The sequence below is a fragment of the Perna viridis genome, chromosome 15, assembly GCF_037379345.1.
Source record: "Perna viridis isolate PV_CMFRI_1.1 ecotype Kerala chromosome 15, ASM3737934v1, whole genome shotgun sequence".
NCBI classification, from domain to species: domain Eukaryota; kingdom Metazoa; phylum Mollusca; class Bivalvia; order Mytilida; family Mytilidae; genus Perna; species Perna viridis.
The window spans coordinates 10,470,655-10,491,559 of record NC_142459.1 but is presented as its reverse complement, the minus strand read 5'-3'; the positions used below and the strand labels follow the sequence as shown (position 1 = coordinate 10,491,559).

General features: G+C 37.3%; 2 protein-coding genes and 1 pseudogene across 3 annotated transcripts; all 3 read left to right on the top strand.

Annotated features, from left to right (window-relative positions):
• Positions 1–3,783: 3,783 nt before the first annotated feature.
• On the top strand, positions 3,784–12,721 carry LOC148596895 (uncharacterized; annotated as a pseudogene). The gene is made up of 3 exons (XR_015918960.1): positions 3,784–4,771; positions 5,307–6,368; positions 8,586–12,721. The product of XR_015918960.1 is annotated as an uncharacterized LOC148596895 (transcript).
• Positions 12,722–17,856: 5,135 nt separating this feature from the next.
• Positions 17,857–18,906, top strand: LOC148596894 (uncharacterized). Its single transcript, XM_088564337.1, has one exon. It carries the CDS (start codon positions 17,857–17,859, stop codon positions 18,904–18,906), a length of 1,050 nt encoding a protein of 349 aa, XP_088420463.1.
• Positions 18,907–19,484: 578 nt separating this feature from the next.
• Positions 19,485–20,868, top strand: LOC148596893 (uncharacterized). The gene is made up of 2 exons (XM_088564174.1): positions 19,485–19,642; positions 20,190–20,868. Exon 2 carries the CDS (start codon positions 20,476–20,478, stop codon positions 20,866–20,868), a length of 393 nt encoding a protein of 130 aa, XP_088420300.1. The 5' UTR covers positions 19,485–19,642; positions 20,190–20,475.
• Positions 20,869–20,905: the final 37 nt, after the last annotated feature.

Below are 20,905 nucleotides of genomic sequence, written 5' to 3'. Positions count from 1 at the left end.
AGAACATGTTTGATAGAGAAAGGGCAATCACATGGGATACACTCAGGTGGAGGATCACCAACAAGCAAATGGCCATGAGTAAATCTAGAATGTCCAATGCGGCATCTAGTCATGACCACTTGCTCTTTGCGATTGCCCGACCCGGATTGATGAACGCCTAGATGGGGTTTAATTGTTTTGTTTGTTGTGTTCAAGACCGTCCCATCGGTCCTGCCACATCTTCAAAATATATTTTCTTATTAAAGGTCTAAAATCGGTGTATGGCAAACTAACACCCTTTATTATATCATTTAATGCCTTTTTGGCAACCCAGTCTACAACTGAATTCCCCTGAATACCAACATGACTGGGTATCCAGAGAAAAACAATCTCTCTATCAAATTCTCGAAGTCGATGAATAAAATACAAAATTTGTAAAATAAGAGTGTTTTTCACTTTGTGATTCTTAATTGCCAAAAGACAGCTCAAAGAGTCAGAACAAATAATAAACTGTGACAGATTAGATTGAGTAATCAATTTAAGTGCTAACAATATGGCTCGAGCTTCAGCTGTGAATATGGAAGCGCTTGATGGCAACCGTTCAGTTACAGTTCTGTCACCATGGACAGCAGCACATGCAACGCTATCGCCATCTTTTGAGCCATCTGTATACACCGTCAAAAAATCTGGATAATTTGCTTTAATTTCAGAAAATTTTTGTTGTAAAAATAAAGGATTGGTATCGGACTTTTTATATTCACGCAGATCAAAAATGAAAGAAGGGTGTGGAAGCTCCCATGGATTGATTGATTGATTGATTGTTGTTGTTTATTGCCGTTTCGGCGACCAGGGCCATATCACGGCAAGAACATTTAATGCAAGGAAAATATTAAAAGCAAGATCAAAGTCTCTTCATAAAATAATGAAATTAAAACAAACAGCTATTTACATATAAAAAGGTACATAAAAGGTGAACCTAAGACATAAAATACATATAGAAACATAACTTCGATAAAACATTTAAAATATTGAAAAATCATGGAAGGTATCCAATTTAGATTTTATTAAATAAACCGATGTCCCGCAAGAAATCGATAATGTTTTTAGATGAAACGGTCTTGAACAAATCAAACATATTGGCGCAGTCAAAATAATTTTGCCTGGTGTTGGCAAAATCCACACAATCCAGAAGAACATGTTTGATAGAGAAAGGGCAATCACATGGGATACACTCAGGTGGAGGATAACCAACAAGCAAATGGCCATGTGTAAATCTAGAATGTCCAATGCGGCATCTAGTCATGACCACTTGCTCTTTGCGATTGCCCGACCCGGATTGATGAACGCCTAGATCTGGTTTTATGGAATTGAGTTTGTAGTGTTCAAGACCGTCCCATCGGTCCTGCCACATCTTTAAAATATATTTCCTTATTAAAGGTTTAAAATCGGTGTATGGCAAACTAACGTCCTTTATTATTACATTTAATGCCTTTTTGGCAACCCTGTCTACAACTGAATTCCCCTGAATACCAACATGACTAGGTACCCATAGGAAAACAATCTCTTTATCAAATTCCCGAAGTCGATGAATAAAATATAAAATTTGTAAAAGAAGAGTATTTTTCAGTTTGTGATTCTTAATTGCCAAAAGACAGCTCAAAGAGTCAGAACAAATAATAAACTGTGACAGATTAGATTGAGTAATCAATTTAAGTGCTAACAATATGGCTCGAGCTTCAGCTGTGAATATGGAAGCGCTCGATGGCAACCGTTCAGTTACAGTTCTGTCACCATGGACAGCAGCACATGCAACGCTATCGCCATCTTTTGAGCCATCTGTATACACCGTCGAAAAATCCGGATAATTTGCTTTAATTTCAGAAAATTTTTGTTGTAAAAATAAAGGATTGGTATCGGACTTTTTATATTCACGCAGATCAAAAATGAAAGAAGGGTGTGGAAGCTCCCATGGAGGGCATTTCGAAGTAACAACAGGTGTCACTGCATTGGTCTCCAGATGAATTGCTTCCAAATGTGGTTTTATTCGAATTCCAAAAGGAGGGGTTTTGCTTTCATGTTTTCGATAAATGTCGACATAAATAGGATTAATGACACAGTCGTAAGCAGGGCTATCTGGGTAGGCCATAAGTTTACTTACATATTGAAGACCTAATTTCAAACGTCTGTCTCCAAGGGAGGGTCCATTTGCCTCAGTTGTATACACCGTCGAAATATCCGGATAATTTGCTTTAATTTCAGAAAATTTTTGTTGTAAAAATAAAGGATTGGTATCGGACTTTTTATATTCACGCAGATCAAAAATGAAAGAAGGGTATTTGTTTGTTGGGGTTTAACGGAACCATAAACAATAGATCCATAATCAAGTTTAGACCTAACCAAAGATCTATATAAATTTAATAAAACTGAGGTATCAGCACCCCAATCGGTACTAGACACCATTTTTAAAATATCTAGTGCCTTAAGACACCTAGATTTAAGTAATTTGATATGGGGAAGAAAAGAAAGTTTACTATCAAAAAGTAATCCAAGGAATTTTGTTTCTTCTACTATTTTGATTTTATTACCATAAAGAAAGAGATCTGGGCCGGATACAGCTTTCGCTTTCGACAAAAGTGCATACCAACAGTTTTAGATGTAGAAAACTTAAACCCATTCTCCAACGCCCATTTCACAATTCTTTTGAGGCAAAGTTGTAACTGCCTTTCAATATTACTCATATTTTGTCCCCTGTAGCAGATCAAAAAGTCGTCTACATACAAGGAACCGTCAATATTCTCCTTCAAAACTTGGGCTAAACTATTAATTTTAATACTGAAGAGAGTGACAGAAAGAATACCTCCCTGAGGAACTCCCATTTCTTGCTCCTTCTCTTCAGAAAAAGTCGAATTTATCCTCACATTAAAATGACGATCCGACAAAACATTAGACAAGAACAGAGGAAGTCTTCCTTTCAACCCCATATCAAATATATCTTTTAAAATACCATATGTCCACGTCGTGTCATAGGCTTTTTCTAAATCGAAAAAGACCGACACAACATGTTCATTTTTAGCAAATGCATTTCTGATGAGCGTTTCAAACCGCACTAAATGGCCAAGAGTACTTCTGCCTTGCATAAAACCACACTGAATATTAGTAAGTTGTGCTTCTCAAGGAACCACACAAGGCGATCATTGACCATTCGTTCCATTGTCTTGCCGACGCAGCTTGTCAATGCGATCGGGCGATAATTTGAAGGATCCGTATGATCCTTTTCTAGACATGACCACTTGCTCTTTGCGATTGCCCGTACCGGATTGATGAACGCCTAGATCGGGTTTTATGGAATTGAGTTTGTTGTGTTCAAGACTGTTTGTTGGGGTTTAACGTCCGAGCAACAATATTTCAGCTATATTCAGACAATGAACATGAAATGAAAAAAAAAAAAAAAAGGATGGGTCACAAGGATAATAGGGTCGACAAATTTTGATTGCCATTGGAAAAAGAGGAGATGGGTAAGATCGGGCAATTTAGCCTCCTGTGGTGGAGCGCAAAGGTTCCTACTCCTATCGAATACCACAGCAGTGTTCTTGAACGTGCGAGGAACGTGGCATCTTTCCCAACACGGTGCACCACTATGGTTTGCGGTCAGGTTTTCCGTATTATAGCCTGACAACCCCAGCATGTAACACGCCAGGGGTACCCCATTCCACCACCTGGGGCACACATCCCAGTTGCTCTGTGGGAAGACTGGCTCCCGGCTAGGTTTCTGAGCACTATTTAGTCGCCTTATACAAGTGTGATAGGGAAAACAAGCCATCATCCCTTCTTGTACATAATATGCATATATTTTTCTTTATTGTTTCATTTGATATTTTTCATGTTTGTACATTGTAATGTCCAAGCCAGTCACCTAAACTTAATATTGTTTCACAAGTATTTTAATAAACATATATTTAAAAAGAAACATAATGCTGTAGTGCCAACATGTTTTAAGTATGTAAATATCTTACGTAAGACTAAATAGATACCAAGACTTGATAATTAACTGTATAATTAAGGCTATACAAAATCAGGGATAAGATTATAGCATATCCGGATTAAGGACTGCGTCCTAGCACTTAACATAGGTGGATTAGGTGACATGAAATGGCTTTTCACATATTTTTTCATAGAGGTTCAATAAGGGGTTTTAATATATTTGCCCTTTGTGTATATAGCTATTTTCCTTCAATGGGCCTCACCTGGAGTGAAAACATAACTTTATGTTTGGTAAATTCGGCCACTTGGACAACGGCCGCCATACAAGAAACATCTATTTTAATAAAGTTATATTGTGTTAACTTGGTTTTCATTCCAGGTAAGTAGTAAATTTTTATATTACAATTTGAATGTTTAATAGTTAATATGAGATATTTATGTCTTAGTATAAATTACATTTTGATACTTATTTTTAAGTGTTTTAACTTGCAGTAATTAGCGCACTTTATCTGAATAGAATATCTTTATTAGCACATGACAATCAGTTGTTATTTGTGTTCATATATGTGTGTGTACATTTTAACATTTACTTATGTGTATGTAGTTCTATAATAATCTACTGAATCATTGTCTCAATTACTTACTTTGCAATACTTACTATGGTTCATGCGCATTTATTGGCAACAAGTTCAAGCTTTGGTTTTAAGATATATTGTAGGAGTTATCTCCACTTGAAACTTTATTTTGTAAACAGCGGCAAAGTTACATTTCATTTATAGCTATGAATTCAGCCGTAAATAGGCATTTAAAGGTAAAATTAAACAAATGAGCTGTACTTATGTAATACTTTTTAGCAGCTCAATACCAACATAGTTTATTAAGCGTAACTTGAATTTCAATTATGCTGCACGCTTTGCATTTCATTTACTAACTTTTTCTTTAGATCACAGCGCGTTGTATATATGTTTTTAGTAGTTATTATGTCAATTTAGTGACAGTTTCAATTTAATATTTATCTAGATATGTCAATCATTATTGTTTACATTTTGGTTTCTATGGCAACCATGTAGTTACATTTAAGTAAAAGAAGCCCCATGTTTTCATAATTCACAATATTTGTTTGGCACTGTCTAATAACATTATATGAGCTAAATTCCCCCACTTTATCAAAATATGAGTTAAATTCCCCATTGTTTAATTTATGCATAAATGTTAGCTATTAACCTATTCTAATGCATTATCATATTGTTTTGATTATATTATTCGGGCCACTTGGACAACGGCCGCCATACAAGAAACATCTATTTTAATAAAGTTATATTGTGTTAACTTGGTTTTCATTCCAGCCTATTACGTCACACCATAAAAACAGAACATCACGTGATCTGACTCCTAAAACCAAAATCACAAATGGTAGAGAACAAGTGATTCCTGTACGACGCTCTACATGTCAAGAAATCAAGGCAGTGCTAAACAGGGGGCCACACCAACTAACTTCATCAAAACCAGAAGTCAAACAGCCCAGGAGACCCAGGATCCAGTTGACCAATTACTCGAAGAAATTACAGATTCACTGGACCAACAGCAACAGTCTAGACAGATTAGTCAACCTACTCCTGTAGAGTCAGAATCAAGTGGTATCAGTAACACAAATTCTAATATCCAAGTCATTAATAATTTAAGAAGGCGAAATATGGCGCATATAATTCTACAACATTTTCATGACGAGACCACCCAAGTCCCATCACTGTGGTGGACCATGTTTGAAAATTATATACAAATAAATGGTCATGATAAACCGGCTGCAGCAGCCTCTTTTCCATTTCACATTCAGGGTCAGGCATTAACCTGGTACCATTCGTTGCCTGAGGGAACGAAAAAGGACATTGATCTTTTAAAAGCCTCCTTTCTAGAGAGATTTAAACAAAGAAATACCAACACTGAGCTGTATAGGTTGCAGCAATATCCACATGAGACTGGGATACAATACTTAACACGTGTCCAAAACTTACAAAATGGAGTGCAAAATATGAGTGAAGAAACAATTATAGGTTTAACAGTTCATGGATTGCAGCACAATATTAAACCGTTTGTTGTGGGAAAAGATCCCAAAACCATGAACCAGCTTAGACAAGCTATACAGTTAGCAACAAGTGTGGCAGAGTGTTCACCAGCAACACCTGTACCAGTAAATATGACCGTTCAGCATCAAGCAGCACAAAATACATGTACGAACAATACTTCCAATGCTACTTCTATTAATGATTTATGTTCTTCCATTGTAGAAGGTATTCGATCTGCATTTAAAGAAGAGGTGATGGCATTTTCACATGAAAAAAAGGGACAGTACCGGTCAAGGGGTCAAGACAGGTCAGGACAGCAGTCACAATCAAAGTGCATCTACTGTGGTAAGTCACATGTAAGGGATAGGAGAAAGTGTCCTGCATTCAATGTTAAATGTCGTCATTGTGAAAAATTAGGTCATTACAAAGAGGTATGCTGGCAAAGAGAACGAGAACAACAACAAAATCAACAAAACCAAAATTGACTAGTCAGAAAAAGGCAAATCACAAAACAGACTAACATTACAAAATCTTTGAACAAAGAAATCATCTCAAATTCAAATCATGTTTTACAAATCTCAGCATTAAGGGGCAATTCAGTACACATCACTGTCAAAGGTCAAAATGTTAAGGCATTAGTTGACACAGGAGCGACCATCAGTTGTTGTTCCCTCAACCTTCTCAAATCTTTAAATTTTGACCTCTCACAAATACAAAAATGCCACGTTCAAGATGCTGTAGGTGTAGGAGGTGAACATCATTCAATCATAGGTCTCATACTTTTGTCTTTCAACATAGGACACATGTCCTTCATATACAAGTTTCATGTTTTTCCAAAAATGCAACAGAGTCTGATTCTTGGATTTGACTTTTTAACAAAACACAGAGCAAACATTGATTGTCCAACACATACTTTACACATCCCAGAACCAGACAGTGAAGAAATTCCAATCACACACTCTATTGCATTAGACAGTGGCTTAGCTAGAACAAAAAGACACATGAAAATCAAACCAATGCATCAAGTTGATATACCAATTAAAGTGTCACATCTCAAGAATACCATTGCACTTCTAGAACCTTTACAAAACCTACCAACACAATCACTCGCAGGCGCAAAATGCTTAGTCAAACTAGATGAAACGGGTGACTCATGCATCAGGATCATGAACCCAACAAAGAAAAACATACATTTACCAGCAAATGTAGTTGTTGCATCAGTCTGTCAAGTTGAATCCAATTCAATCACACCATTACAAGACCCACCAAATGATGAAAACCAACACACTACATGTACCATGAATCATACCGAAGATCAACCATGTTTACATTTTGACTTGAGCCACTCAGACTTAACAGAAGAACAAAAAACATTGCTTTTAGCATTTTTACACAAAAACAGAAAAGCATTTGCAAGAGATCTAAGTGAATTAGGTTTAACTGATCTATACAAACACACAATAGATACAGGAGATGCAACACCAATCAGAAAAAGATTTTACAGACAATCACCAACAGTCTTAGATACAATGAACAAACAGCTAGAAAAAATGCTAAAACATGACATAATTGAAGAGTCAAACAGTGAGTGGGCAGCTCCAGTGGTAATGTGCAAAAAGAAAAATGGTGAACTTAGATTTTGCTGTGATTTTCGTGCACTGAACAAAGTTACAAAGCCAAAATTTTTTCCACTGCCACGCATTGAAGATGTGCTAGACTCCCTAGGGCGTTCCCAGGCTCAGATATTCAGCACACTGGATCTGTTGTCAGGCTATTGGCAATGTCCATTAGATCCAGCTACTGCACAAAAATCAGCCTTTGTTACACCTAGTGGGGTATACCAATGGAAACGTCTACCAATGAGCCAGCGGTTCAAATAGATGACAGGGAATATCCCATAGAAAAAATCCTTCGTTCAAAAACGGTCAATGGTAAAAAGGAGTACCTCATCAAATGGAAAGGTTATACGGGTTCATCATGGCAACCTGCAGAAAACTTGTCAGAGGATACCATTACCCATTACCATGCAACAAAAACACAACAGGGTAGGAAACGAAAACGTCCACATAGAAATCCCTGCTTCAGAAAATGAGTCTTACACACAAGGCAAAATAAATGGAATAGTGAAAACTTCATATTGCCATTTATAGGAATACAATTTATTTTTACATTACACATTTTTACTGGATAATCATTTTTCATTTTACATGTCTATTGTTATAGTTAACATAGAAGCATTTTACAATTCACACTACAGTGTTTTGCATTTCACTTTCAAGTGTTTTCATTTTACATTAAAGCATTTTGCATTTAACAATTGCAAACAACTTCACTTCATTTTTGATTGCTCATCTATGCCTGATTTGATCTACAAGTTAGATGTGAGATTGTAAGGCACTTCCTATGTACTCTTCTTACATTTTTCTCTTCTATGATTTCTAGTGTAGTGTTTGTCAAAATTATGAGCTCGTTCTCATGTTACATAGTGCTATTAGGGAATGGATCCTCCCTTAAACGATAAACACTGCCGTCTTAAAATTTCTTCATCTTTGTTTTCAATAGGAGTACTAAGATTTGCCTGCCTTCTCATGATAATAAGTATGGTCGAGGGTATGTCAACAGACAGAGAGAGCTTACAACGTATTAACTATGGAGTGTTCTTTACCAAACAAGCTAAACTACTACCCAGCTGTGAATATTGGACTCATACTTTTAAAATACCCTTACCAAGAAAACAAGGACATGAAGTATTTAAACAGTGTGATATTATACATAGCAATTGTTTCATCTTAAATCAAGTAGTGTCACAGTTATCAGCGATAAGGACACAAGTATCGACAAATTTAAACCAAACAGTGGACATGGTGCATAACATGTTAAAGCATACAGATGTGACAATTAAATCTGACACTGAATCTAGAACTCGCCGTGGATTGTTTGATTTTATAGGATCCATTTCAAAATCTCTATTCGGCACAGCAACCGTAGATGATGTCAACCGATTGGCTAAACACATAAACATTTTGATCCATAAGAACAATGCTTTTGCAAAAGACCTTATACATCATGATGAATTATTGTCCTCATTCATGGAAAAACAAATGATAGGTTTGACAATGTAATCAAAGGTATTGAAAACAACTATGAAGGTATTAAGAATATTACAAAAGAAACAGCTAAATTCGTTGCCCATTTCGAACGAATTAACATGAAACTGTCAAACTTTCTGATTAAGCAAATGAATGAAACAACAGAAATTAACAAATATTTAGAAGAACTCAAGTTGGCAATACACGAATTAATTAAGGGAAAATTGTCACCATTTTTGTTAAAGCCACATATTCTAAAAATGACCTTACAACATATTCAAAATATTTTGAATTCTAAGTACAAGGGATTTTTTCTAGCAAGCACAGATCCATCTTTTTACTATGCACATGCGAACATCCTATATGCACGACATCACAACTTTTTATTCATCAGTATCAAATTTCCTATATCAACCTTTTTAACACCTCTTACATTATACAAAATACATACATACCCTGTACCTATAAACACTTCAAGCAATCATGCCACACAGCTTTTAAATCTTCCAGAATACTTGATAATTTCATCAGACAACAGACAATTTGCAGAGCTCACAAACAACTATGTTAAATCATGTGAAGGATCAGAAACATTACTTTGCAAAAATTCATTTCCACTTTTATCTTCGGTTGCACCCACTTGTTCAATTGCATTACTGTACAATGACAAACAAAAAGTACATTCAGAATGCGACTTCAGATTCATTACAAATACAATACAACCTGAGGTACAAGAATTAACCTCTGACATGTTGTTAGTTTATCAAACAAAAACTATTTCATTCGATTGTCCCTCAGGACACCAAATAAACAAGGGATGTGCATTTTGCCTTGTACAGGTTCCATGTTTATGCTCTGTCAAAACTGATTTATTGTTTATTCCTGCTAAAATTGGAAAATGTCAGAATCACACAGATAAAATAACTATTGTACACCCTGTAAACCTTGCGTTAATACAACACTTCTTTTCATCAGACACTTACAACTCCATTTTAGGAGATACAACTTTTACACAGCCAGTAGACATCTCACTTCCAAACATTCAGTTATACAACCACTCATTTTCATCCATGCTGGCACAAGACAGTAAATTGCATTTAAGTTTAAAAAGAATTGCCACAGCAGTAAAGCAAGATAGAAAAGTATTTACATCTTTGTCAGAGCCTCTGCTGGAAGGTGACATAGATGTTAATGACTCATGGCCAAGTCTAGATGGCATTTTTTCAATTGCTGCTCTAGGCTTATCACTTTTAGTAAGTGTTAGCTGTGTCATTCTGTTTAACAAGGTTAGAGCACTAACAGCTGCATTAGTCTTACTGCAAAAAGTACCATCAACACATGCTTTTGTTACTCCTCAAACACCACCAACATTTCATTACAAGTTTTCACCACTGACAACCACAGAAAGCATTCAAATTTCATTCACACCACACATCTATCAATGGTCTTCCATCACGATGTCAGCTTTCACCATTATTGCATTTTTTGGTGTTATTCACTATTTTTACAAACAATTTTGCACCAAACATTGTACCAAAGTTTTGTTAGAGATCAGTAATGGTATACACTGTATAACTGTTCCACTTATAGATCTACCTTTATGTCCACAAGACTGGGAAATATCAAATCCACACAATATTTCTAACATGAGAATCTCCGGCACCATCTTCACCAGATTACACATTCAATTGTCAGGCCTCAACATTATAAATACACACACTAAACACACCTTACATGTACCTGATCTAATTTCAATAAATCCCATCAAAGCAAGATGCTTAAAACACATGTTCAAGTCACCATTTACTTGTTATATATTGATAGTGCATAACAACTTTTTCCAAGTAGTCAAATAAAAAAAAAAAAAAATTTACAAACCAACCACATAGCTAGGGAGATCTTTTACAGACGTACCTCTTTGGCTAAAGTTCTCAATATATAAACATTGTATGCGTTGGGCATGGTCTTCTGCCTCTTCGTGTGACTTGCCATCTGATGGTATCGGATGTGAATGTTGTTTTGATCAGTCATTTTACTATTTATTTGACAATTAGCTTTGTTCTTTGAGGACAAAGAAACCTTAATGAGGGGAGTATTTGTGATAGGGAAAACAAGCCATCATCCCTTCTTGTACATAATATGCATATATTTTTCTTTATTGTTTCATTTGATATTTTTCATGTTTGTACATTGTAATGTCCAAGCCAGTCACCTAAACTTAATATTGTTTCACAAGTATTTTAATAAACATATATTTAAAAAGAAACATAATGCTGTAGTGCCAACATGTTTTAAGTATGTAAATATCTTACGTAAGACTAAATAGATACCAAGACTTGATAATTAACTGTATAATTAAGGCTATACAAAATCAGGGATAAGATTATAGCATATCCGGATTAAGGACTGCGTCCTAGCACTTAACATAGGTGGATTAGGTGACATGAAATGGCTTTTCACATATTTTTTCATAGAGGTTCAATAAGGGGTTTTAATATATTTGCCCTTTGTGTATATAGCTATTTTCCTTCAATGGGCCTCACCTGGAGTGAAAACATAACTTTATGTTTGGTAAATTCGGCCACTTGGACAACGGCCGCCATACAAGAAACATCTATTTTAATAAAGTTATATTGTGTTAACTTGGTTTTCATTCCAGGTAAGTAGTAAATTTTTATATTACAATTTGAATGTTTAATAGTTAATATGAGATATTTATGTCTTAGTATAAATTACATTTTGATACTTATTTTTATGTGTTTTAACTTGCAGTAATTAGCGCACTTTATCTGAATAGAATATCTTTATTAGCACATGACAATCAGTTGTTATTTGTGTTCATATATGTGTGTGTACATTTTAACATTTACTTATGTGTATGTAGTTCTATAATAATCTACTGAATCATTGTCTCAATTACTTACTTTGCAATACTTACTATGGTTCATGCGCATTTATTGGCAACAAGTTCAAGCTTTGGTTTTAAGATATATTGTAGGAGTTATCTCCACTTGAAACTTTATTTTGTAAACAGCGGCAAAGTTACATTTCATTTATAGCTATGAATTCAGCCGTAAATAGGCATTTAAAGGTAAAATTAAACAAATGAGCTGTACTTATGTAATACTTTTTAGCAGCTCAATACCAACATAGTTTATTAAGCGTAACTTGAATTTCAATTATGCTGCACGCTTTGCATTTCATTTACTAACTTTTTCTTTAGATCACAGCGCGTTGTATATATGTTTTTAGTAGTTATTATGTCAATTTAGTGACAGTTTCAATTTAATCTTTATCTAGATATGTCAATCATTATTGTTTACATTTTGGTTTCTATGGCAACCATGTAGTTACATTTAAGTAAAAGAAGCCCCATGTTTTCATAATTCACAATATTTGTTTGGCACTGTCTAATAACATTATATGAGCTAAATTCCCCCACTTTATCAAAATATGAGTTAAATTCCCCATTGTTTAATTTATGCATAAATGTTAGCTATTAACCTATTCTAATGCATTATCATATTGTTTTGATTATATTATTCGGGCCACTTGGACAACGGCCGCCATACAAGAAACATCTATTTTAATAAAGTTATATTGTGTTAACTTGGTTTTCATTCCAGCCTATTACGTCACACCATAAAAACAGAACATCACGTGATCTGACTCCTAAACCCAAGATCACACAAGCTTAGCGCTGCTGCAGGCCTATTCTTTTATCACCCGGACCTGCACGGGGTACTCGAAACAGAGCGTATCTATCAATGGCGCATAGACAGCGTACTACTCGATTGACCCATGTTTGTTTGTTTGTTTGTTGGGGTTTAACGTCCGAGCAGCAATATTTCAGCTATATTCAGACAATGAACATGAAATGAAAAAAAAAAAAGGATGGGACACAAGGACAATAGGGTCGACAAATTTTGATTGCCACTGGAAAAAGGGGGGGGAATGGGTAAGGTCGGGCAATTTAGCCTCCTGTGGCGGAGCGCAAAGGTTCCTACTCCTATCGAATACCACAGCAGGGTTCTTTAACGTGCGAGGAACGTAGCATCTTTCCCAACACGGTGCACCACTATGGTTTGCGGTCAGGTTTTCCGCATTATAGCCTGACAACCCCAGCATGTAACACGCCAGGGGTACCCTATTCAGCCACCTAAGGCACACATCCCAGTTGCTCTGTGGGCAGAGCGCCTAGCCCCCGGCTAGGTTTCTGAGCACTATTTAGTCGCCTAATACGACAAGCTTAGCGCTGCTGCAGGCCTATTCTTTTAACACCCGGACCTGCACGGGGCGATTGACCCATGAGCCACCGCCTTCTTCATTTGCCATTTGTAAGCTTTTGAAAATCTTAGAAACATTGGATTAAACAAAATGCCATCAGTAAAACAGGTGGAGAAATGAAGGGCATGGCGTGACAAGCCGATTGATCGAAGCGGGTCCATCCGATCTCCCGTTTAGATGACCTAAGGTCTCACTAACCACTTCTAACGTTTCCATTACTTTACATGTTAAAAAAGTAATTTTCAAAGTCTCACTGTGAATTCCCAGGACAAATGACATCTTAAAGCTGCATACTGTTGCGAAGCTTGGAAAATAAGGCTTCCAAAATCATTATGCTAATGGTACGATGATAGTAGAAATTCTTCACAAAATTTACTTGAATAAATAATACTGAAAATCCACATTTTTACCTGTTCTGCTAACTGACAGCATGGAGGCAAATTACTCACACATGTAAACAATATTCATACACTTTTGTAATTAATTACATATATGACTTTAAAGTACACATTCTCAGCTTTATTTTGACTACTTTTAATCATAATACACACAAATAATGCACTTACAATGCATATGTCTAAGTTCAGTGTGTTTTTGGTACTACATAGGGGGTGGCCATTTGACCCGGAAGTGGTTAGTGAGACCTTAAAAACATTTTATGAGTTTTTATGTAAGCTTGTGGTATTGTGAGTCTAATAAGACCAAAACTATCAAAATCAGACATAGGACTACAAAGAAATGGTCATTTTTATATCATGCCCCTCAGTGATATTTTCCCTAAATTACAATTTTAACTAACTTGTCACACCAAATTGATACCTATGATAATTCAAGAAGTTGTAATAGTAAATATCATTTATCATTATGAAAAAAGAACAGATTTCAACAATTTATATCATACCTATTTCATTACTGTGTGATTCCAAGTCTGTGCTGTGTGACTATTTGAGTACTTTGAATATCCCAAGCAGTGACGTTATGTATTTCATGGATGACGTCAAGTTATGAGTCACTGTTACTGATTAAAATCTTGTTGCTATGTTGTTTTTAAAATACCTTGCACAATGCACCTCTTCAAATATAGCCAGATTACCAATATCACTATACTGATTTTATGGGAAAATGGAAATAATGACCAGGAAAGGCAATTTTCCTCAAATTATGCATTTCTCTGAAATATGCCATAATTTAATTTATGGTCTCACTAACCACTTCTAACGTTTCCATTACTTTACATGTTAAAAAAGTAATTTTCAAAGTCTCACTGTGAATTCCCAGGACAAATGACATCTTAAAGCTGCATACTGTTGCCAAGCTTGGAAAATAAGGCTTCCAAAATCATTATGCTAATGGTACGATGATAGTAGAAATTCTTCACAAAATTTACTTGAATAAATAGTACTGAAAATCCACATTTTTACCTGTTCTGCTAACTGACAGCATGGAGGCAAATTACTCACACATGTAAACAATATTCATACACTTTTGTAATTAATTACATATATGACTTTAAAGTACACATTCTCAGCTTTATTTTGACTACTTTTAATCATAATACACACAAATAATGCACTTACAATGCATATGTCTAAGTTCAGTGTGTTTTTGGTACTACATAGGGGGGTGGCCATATGAACCGGAAGTGGTTAGTGAGACCTAAGAGCCGAGTGGCATATACAGCCGTATCCTCGATCATCCAGCCATCGATGACACGGGGGTTACGTCACGACTGGAGTCTAGATACGACCTTCATCCACTAGGACCTCCTCGCCCACCAATAACTCACGGCAAACAAGTAGGTGACCCCACTTTTTATTTTAAACACCGGGCCCACGGTCGATGTTCGGATCGCTTTGGTCTGGCCTCTAACCTTTGACCTTTCCAGCATGGGTAACCCTACCAGGAGAAAAAACTCCAGCTGGCATAGCTCTTAGGATCACTGAGGCACGCAAGGCCCCCTACCACGACAAGGATAGCGATCCACAGGGTGGCTCTGTCGACCGAGCGCCTAGCCCTCAGCTAGGTTTCTGAGCACAATTTAGTCGCCTTATACGACAAGCTTAGCGCTGCTGCAGGCCTATTCTTTTAAACATCCGGACCTGCACGGGGCGCTAATCAGAATTTGACCAAACTTGGTATATATATTAAGCTCAATGGACCAAATAAAATCCCGAAGTCAAAGTCGCGTGCATCTCGATCGCCATTTTCAAAATGGCCGTCAACGCGGTCGAAAATACAAATTTGTCGGACATCGACGAAAATTGAAATCTAGTTTCTTTGAGCCGTCCCAATTAATAATACCCGGTTCAATCGGAAATTTGAGCTACGTATCGGCCACCATTTTCAGAATGGCCACCACTGCGGTCAAAAATTCAAAGTGTTTCGGTTTCGTTGAAATTTGATATCCAAGTTCTTAACGCTGCCTCGATTAATATTGTTTTTCTTTGTTGGGGTTTCACGTCCAAGCAGCAATATTTCAGCTATATTCAGACAATGAACAAGAAATGGACGATAAAATGAACATGAAATGAAAAAAAAAAGGATGGGTCACAAGGATAATAGGGTCGACAAATTTTGATTGCCACTGGAAAAAGGGGGATGGGTAAGGTCGGGCAATTTAGCCTCCTGTGGCGGAGCACAAAGGTTCCTACTCCTATCGAATACCACAGCAGGGTTCTTTAACGTGCGAGGAACGTGGCGTCTATTTCAACACGGTGCACCACTATGGTTTGCGGTCAGGTTTTCCGTATTATAGCCTGACAACCCCAGCATGTAACATGCCAGGGGTACCCCATTCCACCACCTGGGGCACACATCCCAGTTGCTCTGTGGGCAGAGCGCCTAACCCCCGGCTAGGTTTCTGAGCACTATTTAGTCGCCTTTTACGACAAGCTTAGCGCTGCTGCAGGCCTATTCTTTTAACACCCGGACCTGCACGGGGCGCCTCGATTAATAATCATCAATTGAATTGAAGATATATTTCTCAAAAGACAGATCAGGAAACGGGAGGCGACTTCTACACGTTTCATAGAAATGTAAATTTTAATTTTATTCTTTTCTTCAAGTGATAAAGTTTCTAGCAAACAGCACTTCGTACCATGGACCATCTCCTCATTTCTTGTACTCCCTTAATAAGATAATGGGAATCTCCATTATATTTGTTTACCGATTTTCCCGCCAAAGTCATATGGAAAGTTTCAAGAAATGTCATCCATTTTCTTTTAATAATTCTTTCATTTCGAAGTATTTAGACACTGCCTGAAGAGATAATCATAGTTAATTGGATTTAATTTTAAGTCTGTTTCTGAATGTATCATATGGTTAAACAGGGCTGTGAAACCTCTATGTAGCCACGTGCACATGACCATAATTGTGTCCACCTTTCACCAGCTACGACTTTTGAAAAGCTCAATAATATACATGTATTTACATTTGATAAGTTGGTTTGTTTGTTGGGGTTTAACGTCCGAGCAGCAATAATTCAGCTATATTCTGACGATGAACATGAAATGGATGATAAAATGAACATGAAATGAAAAAAAAAAGGACGGGACACAAGGATAATAGGGTCGACAAACTTCGATTGCCACTGGAAAAAGGGGGGATGGGTAAGGTCGGGCAATTTAGCCTCCTGTGGCGGAGCACAAAGGTTCCTACTCCTATCGAATACCACAGCAGGGTTCTTTGAACGTACGAGGAACGTGGCATCTTTTCCAACACGGTGCACCACTATGGTTTACGGTCAGGTTTTCCGTATTATAGCCTGACAACCCCAGCATGTAACATGCCAGGGGTACCCCATTCCACCACCTGGGGCACACATCCCAGTTGCTCTATGGGCAGAGCGCCTAGCCCCCGGCTAGGTTTCTGAGCACTATAGTCGCCTTATACAAGCTTAGCGCTGCTGCAGGCCTATTCTTTTAACACCCGGACCTTCACGGGGAAGATAAGACATGATTTTATTGATAGCCTCAGACACAGTAAGTGCACAACAGGACAACAAAAAAAAAACAAATAGGTTAGGGTTAGGGCCTCCGAGATGGCTACAGCAGCCGTTGGATATTTACAGCTCGAATCTGATAGTAAGAAACCCGAACTAGGATTTGTCATGGGCAAGGCAAGGGTCGCGCCTCAGCATGGATATACAATTCCGAGATTGGAATTATGCGGGGCAGTTCTAGCGACAGAGTTAGGACAGACTATATCTGATCAACTCAGTATTCCGCTCACGGACATAAGATATCATACTGACCGTAAGGTAGTTTTAGGCTACATCTACAACTCTTCTCGTAGATTTTACACATGTGAGCAACAGAGTCGCCAAGATTCATAAGTTATCAAAACCAACACAGTGGTCATATGTTCACACAGAACGCAATCCAGCTGATATTGGAACTCGGTCAGTCAACGCGGAAAATCTCGAAAGAAGTATGTGGTTAAAAGGGCCGCCGGATAAAATGTCTACTGATGAAATGAATTTCTCTAAAAGTGACACTTCATATTATCTTCAAGACCCAGAAAAAGTGCGTCCGGAAATCTCCTGTAACAAAAGTGTTAGTAGTCAGAAATCGTTAGGATCAGATCGTTTCTGTAGATTTGGATCTTGGAAATCGCTTATTCGTGGAGTCACATTCTTGATTAAAGTCATTGCTAGAAGAAAGTCTATGGACAAAACTGAATCATTCCGAGAGACCGAGTTATTCGTCATCAAAGCCGTTCAACAAGATTTCTATGCAAACGAATTAGAATCTTTAAAACACAAACTACCTGTCGGAAAAGGCAGCAGTCTTGCTGGTCTGAACCCATTCATTGATTCTTCAGGATGCATTCGTGTAGGAGGCCGCATCAATATGGCAAATGTGAGTGAAGATGAACGAAACCCTATAATATTGCCAAGTAAAGGCTGGATCGCAACTTTAATAGTGCGTTTCTATCATTCTACGACTCAACATCAAGGCCGTCATTTGACATCTGGAGCCATTAGAAGTGCTGGCTGTTGGATTGTTGGGCAAAAGCGATTGGTTTCGTCGATTTTACACAAGTGTGTCACGTGTAGAAAGCTGCGTCGTAGCACTGAGCAACAGATGATGGCTGATTTGCCAAAGGACCGACAAAAACCTGATCCGCCGTTTACCTCCGTAGGTATAGACACCTTTGGACCGTGGTCTGTGGTAACACGACGCACGAGAGGCGGAGTCGCTAATTCAAAGAGATGGGCGATAATCTGTACTTGTATGGCCACAAGAGGCGTTCATTTGGAAGTTGTACAAGATATGAGCTCTTCCTGTTTCATTAACGCCTTCAAAAGATTCGTCTCTATTCGTGGGACTAATTTTGTAGGAGCCACTGATCATCTCGGCATAAAAGCAGTTAGTGTCGAAGACTCTCCGATCAAAGACTACTTGTTTGACAATGGTATCGAGTGGCATTTTAATTCCCCCCACTCATCACATATGGGTGGTTCCTGGGAAAGGATGATACAAACAACTAGCCGCATCCTCGATTAAATGATGGCACAGCTTCCCGAAAAAGAACTCTCGCACGAAGTATTGGTGACTTTCCTTGCTGAAGTGTCGGCTATCATTAACTCTCGACCTCTAACTTGTGTTTCGTCAGATTCTGATGAGCCATTCCCACTCACATCGTCTCTGCTGATAACTCAAAAAACCGAATGTGCTCATTCCAAAGGACGTTTCATATGACTGTAAAGACATGTACCACGCTCAGTGGAAAAGAGTTCAGTATTTGGCTGATGTGTTTTGGCGTCGATGGCGTATAGATTATTTACAGTCGCTTCAAAGTCGTAGGAAATGGATTGAACCGTCTGACAATCTCAGTGAAGGAGATATTGTGTTGCTCAAAGACAAACAAGTCAACCGTCTATCTTGGCCAATGGGAATTATTGTGAAAGTGTTTCCAAGTTCTGACAAATTAGTTCGTAAAGCTGAGGTACAGATTGCTCGTACTATTGACAATAATTGTGTGAAAAAGTGCAATTTCGTCAGACCAGTTACCGAACTGGTAGTACTACTGCCAAAGAAAGTTGATGTTAAGAGCAACTTAAGATGCCAGGCGGGGAGTGTACTGACTCCGCATTTATTAACACTCCACCGTCCGTCTTTCTGCACTTGATATTGTTTTATATTAATTGTTTGTTTCATTCCCCTACAGACTCTTTCCTCTATTTTTAGTGAAAATGCAAACGTAAACAAACCAAACATAGTCGCCATAACCCGGCACAATGTAAGTTTTTGCATTAATTATTAATATCTGCATTTAGAATTATGAACAATTATGAACATAGATAAGTTTTATGCATTTTGTTCAACGGTTTTTGTTATGTCATTTTGACAACATACCTACCTGTGCTAAAATTATCGATTACGTCATTACTTACCTTGAATTCATGATTGCAATATGTTATTTGAGACAATATTGTATAGCATTACACACTTTTTGCCCATAAACACGTTGTTAAATTTTCGTAAAGTTTTTGTCTAACACCCCTCTATTTTTGAGTTTCCAAAAGTATGGAAAGCCAGTTTATCAATGCAAAAGCACTGATTTTTGGATTTTTGAATATTTCTGATCTTCGAACAAAGTTAAGTGTATGTCCAACCTTTTCACATGTTTGAATGATATTTTGGTCGAACTATGAACATTTTTGAAGTATCATGTATGAAGGACTTCTTGTGTCATAATGTGTTTTTTGATACTTTGTATGTTATTGTTGTTTATATGTTATATTTAGTAGTTCGGTGTTACATAGGGCTTTATTTGTATTTTTCAGCTTCTTACTTGAGGTGTTTGCGCATGACAAGATGGACGACACTGTTTATCATAGCAACATAAAATATGGAATTTAATATTGTTCTTTATGCGTATGTACTTTTATTTTCGGGTGTATGGGACCCGTTTGATGCGTTTCGTCCTCCGTCCTACTTCAATTTATGGGAGTCCAGCTGATTTCATGTAATTGCAACACCTGATGGCCCTATCCATACGTCCTAGATTTTGACATTTTAAACTTTGAATTGGACAAAATTTTGAGGGTCTCGAGGAGTACCTTGACTAAAATGGCAAATCGGAAAAAGACTGAACAGAAGGCAACTTCACAAATTCTAAACGAGACTAGGAATGTTTTATATGGAGATAATCAAGTGAATGAAAGCGGTGGTATTGAAGCAGTCCTCGGTAACTTACTTGCAGTGCTTGGCCGTATGGACACAAAATTGTCAACCATTGAAAAAAAAAACACGAATCAGAACACTTCAACTTTAAAAGATATGAGTGATAAACTGACATTTCTGACTTCGAGAGTGATCACTGCCGAACATGACATCAAAGATGTAAAAGATAGAGTTTCAGAATTAGAAGCTAACACAGAAGGGACTGGGAACTTATTTGATGAAATGAAAACAAAAACCGAGGACCTCAACAAAACTGTCAAGAGATTTCAGAGCCGATAAAATTGATCAAGAAGATGAATATCAGACGGTCAAAGAA